Source organism: Halichoerus grypus, chromosome 2, assembly GCF_964656455.1.
Source record: "Halichoerus grypus chromosome 2, mHalGry1.hap1.1, whole genome shotgun sequence".
NCBI classification, from domain to species: Eukaryota; Metazoa; Chordata; class Mammalia; order Carnivora; family Phocidae; genus Halichoerus; species Halichoerus grypus.
In genome coordinates, this window is record NC_135713.1 from 183,415,268 (window position 1) to 183,430,827 (window position 15,560).

At 39.6% G+C, this 15,560-nt stretch overlaps 1 protein-coding gene across 8 annotated transcripts in view; it reads left to right on the forward strand.

Annotated features, from left to right (window-relative positions):
• The window catches only part of MBTD1 (mbt domain containing 1), a 66,225-nt gene that overhangs the window by 19,614 nt on the left and 31,051 nt on the right, over positions 1 to 15,560 (forward strand). For 4 of the 8 annotated variants that reach the window (XR_013444793.1, XR_013444789.1, XM_036108473.2 and 1 more), the window contains exons 3-6: positions 4,284 to 4,485; positions 10,222 to 10,361; positions 11,646 to 11,760; positions 12,597 to 12,682. Coding sequence is in view for 6 of the 8 variants with exons in the window: in XM_036108473.2 (XP_035964366.1) it covers positions 4,332 to 4,485; positions 10,222 to 10,361; positions 11,646 to 11,760; positions 12,597 to 12,682 (495 nt within the window). In the remaining 2 variants the exon portion in view is untranslated. Of the gene's footprint in view, positions 1 to 4,283; positions 4,486 to 10,221; positions 10,362 to 11,645; positions 11,761 to 12,596; positions 12,683 to 15,560 lie in introns of those variants that run through there. The other 4 variants (XM_036108475.2, XM_036108476.2, XM_036108477.2 and 1 more) reach the window with 4 other exon arrangements.

Here is a 15,560-nt window from a genome sequence, read left to right on the forward strand (position 1 = left end):
AGGTGTTTTGGTGGTGGGTGTTTTTCTTCATTACAGCAGTTATATATTTTTTTAAGATTTTATTTATTTATTTGACAAAGATAGAGGACACAAGTAGGCAGAGCAGCAGGCAGAGTGAGAGGGAGAAGCAGGCTCCAAAAGGAGCCTGACATGGGGCTCGATCCCAGGACCCTGGGATCATGACCTGAGCCGAAGGCAGACGCTTAACCGACTGAGGCACCCAGGTGCCCCAGAGCAGTTACATTTTTCATTTACAGAAGTTACATTTGGTTCTTGTCAGGTCTGCCTGGTTGCTTTTTATTCCTTTGTTCATTTTTTAATAATACTTTTCTTTTTTTGAGGTTTATTTCAGAGAGAGAAAAGAGCATGCATATACCTGTCTGTGTGCGGGAAGGGGGGTGGCACAGAGGGAGAGGAGAATCTCAGGCAGACTCCCTGCTGAGCAAGGAACCCAATGCAGGTCTCAGTCCCACAACCATGAGATCAAGAGTGAGCCACCCAAATGCCCCTTTTTATTCTTAAACAGTTCTTGGGGGCGCCTGGGTGGCTCAGTTGGTTAAGCATCTGCCTTCGGCTCAGGTCATGATCCCAGGGCCCTGGGATCGAGCCCCATATCGGGCTCCCTGCTCAGGCAGGAGTCTGTTTCTCCCTCTCCCTCTGCCTGCTGCTCCCCCTGCTTGTGCTCTCTCTCTCTCTGTCAAATAAAAATAAATAAAATCTTAAAAAAAAAAGCACTTCGGTGGCCCAGTCGGTTGGGCATCTGCCTTCGGCTTAGGTCATGATCCCAGGGTCCTGGGATCGAGCCCCGCATTGGGCTCCCTGCTCCACAGAGAGCCTGCTTCTCCCTCTGCCTGCCCTCCCCCTGCTTGTGCTCTCTCTCTGTCTCTCTGTCAAATAAATAAATAAAATCTTTTTTTTTTTTTTTAGATTTTATTTATTTGACAGCGAGAGAGGGAACAGAAGCAGGGGGCATGGGAGAGGGAGAAGCAGGCTTCCCGCTGAGCAGGGAACCCGATGCGGAGCTCGATTCCAGGACCCTGGGATCATGACCTGAGCTGAAGGCAGACACTTAAACAACTGAGCCACCCAGGCACCCCTAAATAAATAAAATCTTAAAAAAAAAAAAAATCCCAGAGTAGCCTCTCCACCCAGAGCATGGGCAGGAAGAGCTCACTTGTAGGTCCTCTTTTGCATGTAGTCAGATTTTTTTTTCCTACCGACCCTTTCATTGAAGTTGCAGCCCCCTTAGGGATTTTGGTCTGATGCAGGGGTTTCCAATTAAGTTCCTCTGCAGTAAATGCTAAGTTTAGCATAGAATAAGTTGATTACAGCTCATATGTATAGTTCATTAGTATTCTGTCATAATCTAAGAAAAAAATACTGACGGAACACCATTTCCCAAGTAGAATATAGCTTCCCAGCTAGTGTGTCTTGGATTTGTCAAGATAATTCATCCCTGCAATACTTGGGATAGTCAGAGGCCTCAGACTGAGTGCATTCAGGGGTTTATAACCCTTGCGTTGTATAGATGATCATTTTCTGTGTGTGCTGGAATTAATGGAAAAGGTTAGCATTTCTCTAGATCATTAGTCCTTGAAGATGCTTTGGAAAATACTGCATACTATATATCCCTCTTAAATTATCATAATGTTAATAAGTATATTGAAGGTTTAAAGAGGCCTTGAAATAAGGAAAAATTTCCAAATGTATTTGACCATAATACTTTTATTTTTTTAATGTTAAAAAGCCTGTAATGTTGAAACCAGGATGTTCGTTATCATTGATCCCCTGAAATTGCAGGGTTATATTCACTGATAAGTAGAGTCCAAATAAGATATTCTGCACTGACATTTAAGGATCAATAAATATGCGTTAGCTGCTAACCGAGCTGGCTGGAAAGTGAACAAGCTTATATGAAAACTATGGGTATAAAAGGTCATCTCTGCATGGACGTGGGCTGTATGAATCTACTAGAACTTAAAATTCTAGCCAGTGTTTATTAAGTGTGCATTCCAGACACTGTGATAAATATTTCATAATGTCTTTCCGTTGCCCTGAGGAAAAAAGAATGTATCACTTCTTTACCTTGGCCTTCAAGGGTCCTCATGATGTGGCCTCTGTATCCTCCTCCAACCCCATCTCGTACACCTCTCACACTGGGCACCAGCCACACTGGCCTTTCAGTTTGCCAAGTATATTCCAGGCTGAAAGCCTTTGTCTTGTTCTTTGCTTTGCCTAGAACATCCCAGGACCAGATACTCAATTGGCTGCCCTCTCTGGCGTCGGGGTCTTATCTCACCAAAGCCTTTCCTCACCCCTGAATCTTAGCTGACTACTCCTGCCTCAGTTTGACCCTGCCTTCCCGTGGCCTTGCTTGGATTCCTCCTGCCAGTAGGCTGGTAACCTTTGTGAGAAGCATGAATTTTGTCTGCTCTGTACCCTGCTTTATCTTTAGCCTCTGCTACTGTGAGACACACAAATGCTTGATAAATAGTTGAATGTTGAATGAATAAGAGAAGAAGCTCATAACTTGTTTCACAGCTAAGTTCATAGCTAATGAATGGCAACGCCGAGACTCAAACCTAGGGCTGTCCAAATTCTGTGCTGTTAGCACCACCCTTCACTCAAACAAGGACTATCCCATTCTTTATCACCTTATTAGTTCAAAATGTTGCTAGACTTTCTTTTGACATTGCCTTCAGAATCTTTTTCTTTTGAAATCTGGGGGTAGCAGATTTTGATTCTTTGAATTTAAATACCTGCAAGTTATTCAGAATCAGATCTGTTAAATAAGATGGGTAATCAAGCTAGGGAAAACTATTGAGGGAAACGGAATAATTACAAAGTAACCACACACCATAGGGTTTTCTTTTTAAAATTGGATCTAAAAGAAGAATACTAGAAGAAGTTGGAGGTTGTAGCAATCACATTGTAGCAGGCATAGAGCCTCCTAAGGGGCCTTCTTAAAAGAGAGTATTCATTTGGGTATAAAATATTTCCATTGTGTGGATTAAAAGAACCTGATTTTGTCACTTTCATAGTTACACCTGATACATGTGAAAATCAGTTTCCCATTTTAGTACAATGTTCCATGCCTGCATACCTGAAAATAATAGCTAGTCTCTCAAACTAAGAGATGCATTTGCTTGGTTTTATTTTGTCAGGCTTTAGATAACAGATTTCAGCTTTGTTATTGGTCATGGTAGGAAGTTAGACTAGCCAGGAAAGAAATTGTGCATAAAGTGTAAAATGATACCAAAAAATACTAACTGAAGCAAAAGAATAAGGATAGGTGCCAAACTAAAGATTCTTTGGTTGATACTTTTCACTCTAGTTGTAATTCACTGTGTGTGTTTATATCAATTTTTTTGAAGGTTTTTTTTTTGCTCCCTATGTTGCTTTTGTTTCCTTATAGATTATTTTTTCCTGAAGATTTTTTTTCTATTTTCCTATTTTATTTTTGCTTTCTTCTCATTAAACTTGAAGTTTTGCAGTGTATTTCAGGAAAGGTTGGAGTTGGCAATATTACTTTTTGGGGGTTTGGGTGACTTTGAGAGAGGGCATATCTTTTTGGAGGAGCAAATGTGTGGCATTCACTAAAGATGATAATAGTGTCTTTGTGCTTTTCCTTTGAAAAGAAAATAATGTTTTTAGCTTGAGATACTTGGAGTTTTTTTAACCATTGTTTATGCTAAGGAAAAAAATGAGATAGGGTTACCTATGTACAAATGTTATCTTTTATCATTTTTAAATAGTTAATATCTATAAATTACTTCTAAAATTAAAATCCCCAATTAATCTCTCCAGAGCTCTTAGCAGTGATTTTTAAAAGCATCTATATATTTCCTGGATGCTCTAAATTATTGTAGAAATCTACAGTTTCAGAATTGAAAGGCAAATTGAGAAATCATCTGTTTATGTATATTTCACCACAATTTCAAAAAAAAAATCAGAATCTAATTTAATTTCCTTTTAATAGAGAAATAACCCACCTAGTTTATGGCAAAGCTTAAATTACGTGGTGATCTTCAGATCCCACTCAGTGTTCTTGCTGTCACCGTTGACATTCTTATCAGCTAACATGGTAGCTAATAAATTTGCACCTTGTAGAAAGGAAAGCCTCTGTTTTGAAACAAACATTTCATTACAGAATAAAATTTATCATTTCTGAGGGCTAGATCTTCATTTTTCAAATACCACTTACCATAATTGGAACTAAGTTCCTTTGGGTGGGGGGTGTATCTGTGCTGTGTCATGTATTATTGATTTCTTCTACTTTTAAGACTGAACGTTCTTCACGCTCCGAAAGGAAAAGAAGAGACTCATTCGGGATGTTTGACGGTTATGATAGCTGCAGTGAGGACACGAGTAGCAGCTCCAGCTCTGAGGAGAGTGAAGAAGAAGTTGCTCCTTTACCTTCTAACCTCCCAATTATCAAAAACAATGGACAAGTGTACACATACCCAGATGGTAAATCTGGCATGGGTGAGTATTTACAGCCTTCCGCAGTTACTCAGCTTCATGTTGGAGGTTATGTTTTAGTTCCATTTCTTCTGTCATATCCCTTCCTTAGAATCTTTCAAGGAAAAAAGAAACGCAGTCTGAAATTTAGAGTTGTAGATAAGACCATTAGATTTGTTTGATCTCTTTATTTTGCCTACCCCGTGTTCTGGTGGAGGGCAAGTAGAACAAAATAAAAAAAAAAGCTATTGAGAAACATAATGTTGGACATAAATTCAGTCATTAGATAGTAAATCCCTGTGTAACTGAGTGTGTAGGATCACGGGCTTGTAGAGTTGACGGGCACTTGCAGGGTAAAGTCTCTCTCCTCTACAAAAATTCCTCATGGTTAACACTTGCAGTGATAACGTATCTGTAATTACCAGAATATCCTTTATATTGCACCAAAATTACCCGTGCTCTAAATTTTGTCTTTGGGTCTTAATATTGTCTTTTAAAGGTACACAGAATAATTCTAATCCTTGTTACAATTATCTCCCTTCACACTAGAACACTCTGAGTAACTCTAGTTGCTTCGGTCATTTCTTGTAGTATCACAGTGATTTTAATTCATGAGTATATCCTGCTCACCGTCTTCTGGGCATACTTTGGATTACGTGGTAGTAAGGTGACAGCTTGTCCTGACTTGGCCGAGACTGTCCTGTTTTTAGGATTGAAAGTCCCATCTCTTGGAACGCACCTCAGGCTGATGGTTGGTCACCTGTGTGATTAGGGCAGAAGGTAATTCCGCCTTCATCTCTTTTTTTCAGGACACTGTGTTTCCACTCATGCCACACAGTTGCTCTAGCTTTTTTGAAAGTAATACTGATTTTGCATATAGCAGAAACTCTTTAATCTTTTCAACAGCTTTACCAGTAAACCAATTAAACCAGTTTCGTGCATTGGCAGTTGACTTTTTTTTTTTTTTTTAAGATTTTTAAGAAATCTCTCCTCCCAGCTTGGGGCTTGAATTTAGAACCCCGAGATCAAGAGTCACATGCTCCACCAACTGAGCCAGTCAGGCACCCCAACTTTCTGTTTTTTAATATATGAGGCTGATTTGAATATACTTTTAGGAACGGCACAAGCAAGGGCTATGGGAGCAGGAAGGGCAGGTGATGAATTCTCCCTGGGTCCAACCAGAGAGGGCTTCACAGGGCAGGCAGCCTTTGAGCTGGCTTTGAAGGACAAAGGTGGAGGTGTGGGATAAGCCTGTGGAAGAAGGGAACTGTTGTAGCAGAGGTTGGCAGGTAGGACTTCAAAGGAGTAACACTGAGCCATTCAGCTGTGCCAGGCACATGGGTGACTGACCACAAGAAACATCTCCCAGAGATGAAAGATCTGGAAATACAACCGTCTGGGGGCCTGCAGTGTCTGAGAACATAGTTTTAAATCAGTCAGTGCTCACTGAGGGCCTTTCACAGGGTCCTGGCTTCTGGTTACTTGCTGTCAGCAAAGAGGCTTCCTATTGGCAAAAGCTGAAGGACACACTCCCACTTCACTTGGGAGCCAGACAAGGTCATCTCCAAGGACATCACAAAGACTAGGGCACAGGAGAAAGAAGGTGGAACAGGCAGATTTGGAGTTAAATTTTTGGCCCTGAGCGGGCTTCTGACCCACGGAGCCTGTTTTTCCATCTGTACAGTTAGGATGTGGTTACCTGCTAGGCAGGGTGGCCTGAAGCCAAGGGTGACAGGAAGTATCCCCAGAAGCCCCGGCTGGGGCTACATACACCAGAGATGCCTGAGAACACTGAATGGGAATAGGATCCAGCCTTGTTTGATACCACTTAGATTCAGAAGTGAGTCCGCCAGGATCCCATTCTGATTTTCACAGTTGAAAAATGATTCAGGGCCTGAAGAGGACCCAGGAGTGATTTCAAGCTTACTCCCAGGTTGGGGCTGTAGGTAGGCCTAATTGATGAAATCAGCTTCATATTTCTCTTAATGGCTGTCTTGATAAAGGGAAGCGGAGTAGCGGTGATCTGTGCTGAAATAACTGTCATAGAACCTCAGCAGCCAAAAGCCAGGTTTGGAGGCCTGGCCATGGGTCTGAGGGCAAAAGACTGGTGCTGACCTCCCCAGGCCTGGCCATCAGGATGATGGGCAGCAGGTACAGCAGCAGAGGTTTCCCCTTTGGACATTGGTTGAGCTACATACTGTGCTGGTCCTGGGAGACCTGTCTCTGAGTGTGGCAGGATATCTGGTAAGAATTGGGCCCTCCCTGGGCACCTGGGTGGCTCAGTCGGTTAAGCATCTGCCTTCGGCTCAGGTCATGATCCCAGGGTCCTGGGATCTAGTCCCAAGTTGGGCTCTCCGCTCAGCAGGGAGTCTGCTTCTCCCTCTCCCTCTCCCTCTGCCTGCCTCTCTGCCTACTTGTGCTCTATCTCTATGTCAAATAAATAAAATCTTAAAAAAAAAAAAGAATTGGGCCCTCCCTCAGTCCCCAAAGGACAGGCTCTGGATTTGGAGACAAAAGCTTCTGGGGGCTTCCCTTTTGAGACTTGCCAAGTTCCAGCCCCTTTCCAGCTGCAGTTGTTTTTGTTCTTGTTTTGTTTTGTTTTTAAGATTTTATTTACTTATTTATTTATTTGAGAAAGAGAGCACACATACGAGTTGGGGGAAGGGGGAGGAGCAGAGGGAGAAGGAGAAGCAGACACCCCACTGAGCAGGGAGCCTGCCATGGGGCTCAATCCCAGGACCCTGGGATCATGACCTGAGTTGAAGGCAGACGCTTAACCAACTGAGCCACCCAGGCGCCCCTGCAGTTGGTTTTTTAAATCCAAGATTTAAGACTTTAAATTATTCCAGGGGCGCTTGGGTGGCCTAGTCAGTTAAGCATCTAACTCTTGATTTTGGCCAGGTCATGAGATCGAGCCCCGAGTCTAGCCTGCCTAAGATTCTCTCTCCCTCTCCACTCCCCCACCCCCAAATAAATAAATAAATAAATCCACATAACCTTTTTCTTACTAAATTTTGGTCTTAGAAATTTTTTATTTCTGGGACGCCTGGGTAGCTCAGTCGTTAAGCGTCTGCCTTCGGCTCAGGTCATGATCCCAGGGTCCTGGGATCGAGCTCTGCATTGGGCTCCTTGCTCTGCGGGAGGCCTGCTTCTCCCTCTCCCACTCCCCCTGCCTGTGTTCCTTTTCTCGCTGTGTCTGTCTCTGTCAAATAAATAAAATCTTTAAAAAAAATTTTTTTTTTATTTCTAATTTTGTCATTTAATGTTGAAGGTTGTGTTGTATAATATTCTAGTTTTATGCCATTTGCAGATTTGATGATAATGCCCTGTAGGTCATATTCTAATCCTTTGATTAAAAAGTTGAATAGCACAGGGCCTGGTACAGAGTCCTACAGGCCATATCAAAAAACTCCCCATCACTGGGGCGCCTAGCTGGCTCATTTGGAAGAGCATGTGACTCTTGATCTCAGGGCCATGAGTTTGAGCCCCACATTGAGTGTAGAGATTACTGAAAAATAAATAAACTTAAAAAAAAAAAAAAACTGGGGGTACCTGGCTGGCTCAGTCGGTAGACCATACAACTCTTGATCTTGGGGTGGTGGGTTCAAGGTCCCACACTGGGTGTAGAGATTACTTAAAAATGAAATCTTAAAAAAAAAAAAAACTTCCTGTCATTTATCAGGACCCACTAGGTGTGGTCACCCAGTCAGTTAAAACTTCTACTTCACCTTAAATTTCTCAATCATTATTGACAAAGCCACATGAGAGATTTTATCAAATGTGTTGACTCCTTTAAAAAAAAAAAAAAATCAACTATTAATACACAGTCGACCCTCGAACAACACAGGTTAGGAGTGCTAATCCCCCACACAGTCAAATTCATGTGTAACTTTTGACTCCCAAAAACTTACTGATAGCCTACTGTTGACCAGAAGCCTTACTGATAACATTAACAGTTAACACATATTGTATATGTTTTTTATATTATATAATGTATTTTTACATTAAAGTAAGCTAGAGAAAAAATATTTTTAGGACGATCATAAGAGAAGATACATTTACAGTACCATATCATATTTATTGAAAAAAAGTCCACATATAGATGGACCCATACAGTTCAAACCCATGTTGTTCAAGGGTCAACTCTATACTCTCGCCATGGTTTAGTTATACCAGTTCAGTAATATTATCACAAAAGGAAATAAGGTTTATTGAAACTTTATATGTGCCCAGGTCTATTTTAAATACTAGAGATGCAGAGAGAAACAATATAGAATAGTCCCTACCCTGGTGGAGCTTACACCCTAGTCATGGGAATTATAGTTTGATATGTATAATTCTTGACGAAGATTCCCTTGGGATCACAACTTCTTTACCTAGATGGTCACAGACCTTTTTAATTATCTGTTCTGTAATTTTTTCAATAGGAAACCATACAGTTTTTTCTCTCCTTAAACACCCTTTCTTCATCCTGTGGTACCATATCTTTCTTCCGTGATTTCTCAATAAATTTATAAGTACTGGTTAAACTACCTCCAGGTTAGCTGTTTGCGTGGAGATTTGAACCCACTCAGGCGTTGTTTACTATGTTACTTTCTGGATTTTTTTTTCCCCCTCTTTGGAGGAATAAATGACGAATATGGTTGTATGTATTTAACATGTACAGTGTGATGATTTGAGATATATATATATATATATATATATGTATATGTATATATGTATGTTTTGGAATGATTACCAAGATCAAGATAAGTAACCTGTCCATCGCTTCACATAATTAGCTCTCCTTTCGTGTGTGGGGTCGTGGAAAAGAACACAGTATCTACTCCCAGCAGCTTTCTAATATGCAGTACAGTATTATTAACTGCACTTACCATGCTGTATGTTAGATCTTCACAATTTACTCTTCTTATAAGTGAAACTTTGTTCACTTTGACCTACATGTCACCCTCCCCTCCAGCCTCTGGCAATCACCATTCTATATTCTGTTTCTATGAAATTGGCTTTTTTTTTTTTAAGGCTTCCACATGTAAATGATCCCATACACTATTTCACTTAGCATATGCTCTCCGGGTTTAACCATGTTGTCACAAATGGCAGGATTTCCTTCTTTTTTTGTGAATGAATAATATTCCATTACAATGACCCTTCTTCTAATTCTGCCTTTCAGATTATTGTCCAGTATGCGAATTTACAAAAGAGGCACATTTAGTAGTCAGAGTCTTGTTTTCGTCTGTTACCAAAGGGAATAATCAAGCACCTTCCTCAAGCTTTGAGCCTGTCCTTCTTGTCCTCTGAACATAACTTGAAAGAATCTGTTACCCTTAGCATTTTTCCAAGACTTGGCTCTTTCTAGGTTGTACTTTGTGTTAATCCTCAGTGTGTTGCACTTCTTTTCATCTTTTGTTTATAATCCATTCAGAAAGTTAAGAGCTCTTAGTGTATATGAAAATGCCTGGCACATGGCAAGCACTAAGGACATGTAAGTGGAATCTGCTTTATATTTGCTCGTGGGTTTAGACCCTTGTAAAGCGTATTAGACCTTGAGCTATGGTCAGACTTTCTGGAACTGCAGCCATGGCATCATACCAGTCTTTTCTCTAACTGCTGTAGAGGCTTTTCCATCATTTGGGTAACAGAAGACATTTTCTGTCTCATGTTTAAATTAAAACCTTTAGATAATAAGTTATTAAAACTGTTAGGTAAAAAATGGGTTTTATTTTATGATCATGACACCACTGTTTTTATTTTCTTAATTAGCTACCTGCGAAATGTGTGGGATGGTTGGTGTGCGAGATGCTTTTTACTCCAAAACAAAGCGTTTCTGTAGCGTTTCATGTTCACGAAGCTATTCGTCAAACTCCAAGAAGGCAAGCATTTTGGCCAGACTTCAGGTAACGGTACAGAAACTTTCTTGTTCTTTATGTCTGTTATTTCTATGGCTTTCACTGTTTATCTGTCATTTGATCGTGATTCACTGCACTCCACTTCTACCCAGTTGGCCAGTTACCACTTTATACCCCACATTTTTTTTTTGAAATATGTGGTCCCCAGAGTTTGCTCAGTCTATAAAATTGAACAGCTATTATAAACAGACAAGGCATACTATCCAAACTGTTTGTATAAGTGAAAGAAAAATATTTACTCTTTTTCTAAATAAGTATAAATATAATAAACACCTTGTTATATACAGAAACTGAAGCCATTTTTCCCCCTTGTTTTCTTTTGAGTTAACATCAAGGTAGAATCATGCAGTATTTGGGGGGAAATGATTTACCCTTTGGTATTATCTCTCCATCATCTTCGCTTTGTACTTTCGATTGCAACCTATTTGATACCTTGAACAAATGTGTTTGGTTAATCCAACTAACCTTTTTGAAAACGTTCATGGTATAAAAAAATTCATCTTTCTTTAAATGTACATCAGTGCCTACAAAATGGAGATTTGATCATTTGACTAAGTTGTTACCATTGTAGCTATAAAGAATGTTTTTAAGGCATTTAAGTGATTTCTGTAATATATTTGATCACATTTTTCTTACTCTCCTTTTAACTCATTGTGATCATTACATAGCACTGAAAGGATTATATAAATTCCCCAAATTAAGGAAATACATCACTTAGATGTATTTCTATATTTCAGATAGACAGTACGTAAGATCCTGAGCAGTGGTCTGTACCCAAATGGATGGCAGTTTGTCACACTGTGAATTTGGCCCATGATCATTTTGTCATTGATCTTTTGCGTTAGCACTAAAGGTATAAACCTCAGTCACTTGCTCTTTAAACATTAAATTACCTTCTCTTACCATAAAAATAGCAATGCTTGGCAACCTGCATGAGTGAATAACCACTGGTTTTATCTAGTATAAGAAGGAATCAAGTATCCACCACAGCCTATATTTTAACATCTTATGGGATATAATTTTTTATTAACATATTAATTTGCATATTGCTGTTTTAGTCTGCGCCAGCCCTGCTACCCGTGTTAGACATCTACACTGTAGCAGGACTCCAAAACCATTTCTCACATTAAAAGTCCTTGTATGTTTCCTCTGCTTTAATAATTTTCTAAACCCTTGATGTTACTTAAGCAGAATGGGTAGTATGCAGTCAGGTTAATTTTTTCGGTGGAGGGGGGTGGATGAAAAAGAATCCTATTTACTTAACTCTTCTTGTTTTAGGGTAAGCCTCCAACAAAGAAAGCAAAAGTTCTTCAGAAACAACCTTTAGTTGCTAAACTAGCCGCATATGCTCAGTATCAAGCTACCTTGCAAAATCAAGCAAAGACTAAAGCAGGTAATATCAGTGAATGTAATAGAGGTGAAATATTAGATACTGATTCATCTAGTTTGAGTTAATGACATTTTAATTTTGGGTTTTGTTAACTAAGCTATTTCTAGGTTCTACTAGTACATTATGACATTAGGCTTCCTGATGATGGTTTTAGTTTCAATAAATAATTCTAGAAGAGCGTTGTTGTGTTCGCAAGTTCACAGTGCTTGGGGCAGTACCCCTGACATTTTTTATTTGGCTTATTATTTTCTGTGTACAGGCTCTGTATGCTGTGGATGGTGGGGAGCATTGTGGAGATAAAAAGCAAAGAAATAGGACATTTAGCAAGCTTTATAGGGAGTGGGGAGAAGAGAGTAGTAAGAGGCAGAGATTGAGGAAAGGATCATTTCTAATAGAAGATTCTTGACAGGAGAGCAGAAGCAGGGAGATGTAGCAGGAAGTAAAGCAATGAAAAACCCCCGTGAAGGCATCAGTAGCAGATACTGGCTAGAAATCTCTTTGAGGTGCCCAGTAAATGCTGCGTGGGAATAAAAACCCAAAAGCAGCCATGGCATTCTTTGTTATCCTGAGCACTTCTGCTCTCCGCTTTGCTGCTCGTTACTGAAGAGCTCTTTCTTACTTCACTTCCCAAGCAGCTTATGCTACGTGTGGAACACAAACTATTTGTTTGCAGATATGATCTATGCAAAAGTTCATGTTTATTTAGAAAAGTTCTTAAATCTGTACAGGAAAAAAGAAAACTTTCTTTCAAGGTGATAAGTTAATTTTATATCATTTCACATTTTCATGTGAATGAAAGGTTTGAGAATTGGAATATACCTAAATTTATTTGTTTTCAGCAGCAGTCTCCATGGAAGGCTTCAGCTGGGGTAACTACATCAATAGCAATAGCTTTACAGCAGCTCCAGTTACCTGCTTTAAACATGTGAGTATGGAATTTCTCACCTCCCACTGAAATGCTTAGTCACTGTTTAAACCTGAAGACACAATACCCCTAAGTGTCTTGTCTTTAGAAGATCTTTATTTTGTACAATGTCATAAAAATGTTTCTTTTTTATTATACTTATTAGTAATAAAAATAATTTCTAGAAGTTCTACAAGTAAAAGCATCCTTTAAAGAAATTATAATTTGAAATTATTCGAATAGGGAAAAATACTAGTCTCCTCCAATTTTCATACTAAGCTGAACCATACACAGTTGGCTGGGTCTGTACCTCACGTGTACTGGCAGCGTCGTATGGCCCAGCGTAATGCAAACCATCCATCGTGCGTGTTACCTGAATCTTTGTGATCTGACCTGACAGTTAGGAAAGGAAGGCTCTTTCTTCCAGTTATGTTTTGTCTACAAAGGTAAAATCACAAAAACAAAGAAGGAACTATTAGTAATACAGCATTGTGGGCTGAAATATGTGATACATACTGGAAAACCCTTTGCAGGATGTTCTTTTTGGCAAGTAGATTCTTACGGAGTATGTGAAGTAATTCAGAATTATGTTAAAAATGTTATCAGAAGATAAGTCTGGGGGCGCCTGGGTGGCTCAGTCGTTCGGCATCTTCCTTCGGCTCGGGTCGTGATCCCGGGGTCCTGGGATCGAGCCCCACATCGGGCTCCCTGCTCCGCAGGAAGCCTGCTTCTCCCTCTCCCACTCCCCCTGCTTGTGTTCCCTCTCTCACTGTCTCTCTCTTTGTCAAATAAAATTTAAAAATCTTTAAAAAAAAAAAAAGATGTTTGTTCCTTTTGATCCTGTTCCTTTTTGTTCAGTGATCTGTGATTAATTCTCTCCAATACTTTTTTGACCTTACTACGCATTTAATTTATATTTAAAGGTTCTGCCTGCTATTAAAAAAAACTTCTATCTGCTACTGACTATGTACAAAAAGAAAAGAGAATTTAGAAAGTTAATGAATGAAACTTTGCTTACACTAAACATTTTGTTAAGTTAGGACTTTACTTTTAAATAACAGCATGTGGACAAAACTGAGCTTGAGTTCTTGCTGTGGAAACCCAAATGAATTTTCATTTGTTCACGGCCAATACAGACTCTTGATCAAGGCCAAGCATATGAAATCAGTGGTAAGAATGTAAACCAAAGCTGAGTTCATTAATTTGCTAGTTTTCTTTCCTGAAAGTACAGCTGTTCAGCCCTTTGTTGGTGGCATGCTGACTCTGAAGCAGCCTAAAAGGGATCCTAGATACTTTACTGAGTGTGTCAAGTAGGTGATGTACTTCACCATAAGGTGGATAGTAGTGTTACATTTGTGAAATAGATTAAATAAATACACAGCAACAGCAACATTAAAGAGAACTGCAAAGCAGATCTTTCTCGTTCTCTCTCTAGTTCTTTCTGCTTTTGAGAAACTCAAACTCAGATTAAGTTCTCAGTTACAATAACTCCTTCATCCCAGATTCCTGGAACATTTGTTGTCTCTTCTGAATAGCCTTTATCTCTTTTCCTGTCTTTAATATTCTGGGGTTTTTTTATATTTTGATACCATAAACCGTGTAAAGCTGTGTTATGTAAGTAGTCAGGGTATTTTTTTAAAAAACATTTCAAAATCCCAAAAGCGTATTTTATTTCATGTCCGGTATATTAAAGTTCTTTGTAAGAAAATCTCTATTATAATGAAACTGATTTTGTTTTCAACTCTGCTTTTTTAAGATTAAAGTAATCATATGGATTAGAGCAGCTTAGCCTTATTGTTTTATTAATAAGGATATTGTGGGGCTCCCGTTTCTCACTCGGAAGCAAAGCATCTGCCACCCAGTGTTTTCCTGCGCCACTCATCTTTCTTTACTGCCTTTTTCTCATCAAGTAGGAAAGCAACTGATATCGGTAATTTTTTAGTTTATTTTAGTACAAATGAGTTTGCTTTGTTGCCTTAATCACCATCTTCATTTGAAGCCATTTGGTTTCGGTCAGACCTCATGCTACACTTGATTTTATCCTTTAGAGCTGACTATTCCTGGTTCTTCCCCCGAGTAGTTCTCTACTACTCCCAAGTCTCCAAGTAGAGTTAACTGGCTTTGGCTTTAGAAAGTCTGTTGTCAGGAGTTGCTGGGAGCGCAAGGCCCTGCCTTGTTTCATCCATCTTAGAGTCTTCTAAGACTCAAACTGCCCGCCCTAACACTGGTTCATCAGTAAGGCCCACTTTCGCCAGACTCCACATCTGCCTTGTCCCCAACTTGAGCACAGGTTGGGAGCCTTTTCCTGCTCATAGGGGATTCTTTTTCAAACATAATTTTAAGGAACATCCAGTGTGTAACATGGAAGCAGAACTACTCTGATTGAACCAAGAATTGGGCCTGGGAGCAGTGTCCGAGCCCTGAGCGCCTTGCTTTTTTAACGTAACCCAGCCTCTTCTGGAGTAAGGATCACAGGTAAACAAACACTTTATCTTTCCCAGCACTTAAGTACGATTGTGATTAGTTCTAAAATCACAGGCTTTCAGGAGTGGAGCTCTTTTTTTCCCACAGTCTATCTTTAAACTTCTGGGAATGAAGTTTCTGCAAAGTATATCGTAGGACTGTGTCCTCTTTGATAGTTGCTGTAATTATGCACAGTGCTTCCTGCTCAGTCATTCAGTTACAGCAATGTTGACATTTTTTATAATTAGCAAAGGAAATTGAGCCTCAAATGTTATTAGATTACCTACTTCAAATCTGTATGTCATGATTGTCATGTATCTAGTATATCTTTCATTTTGTCCAGGTGGTAGTTTGGTAGTTTTGAGAGTTTTTCTTCTTTTTTTTTTTTGGTTTTAGGTTTTTTGGGGGTTTATTTGTGTAAGCTTCAGAATTATTA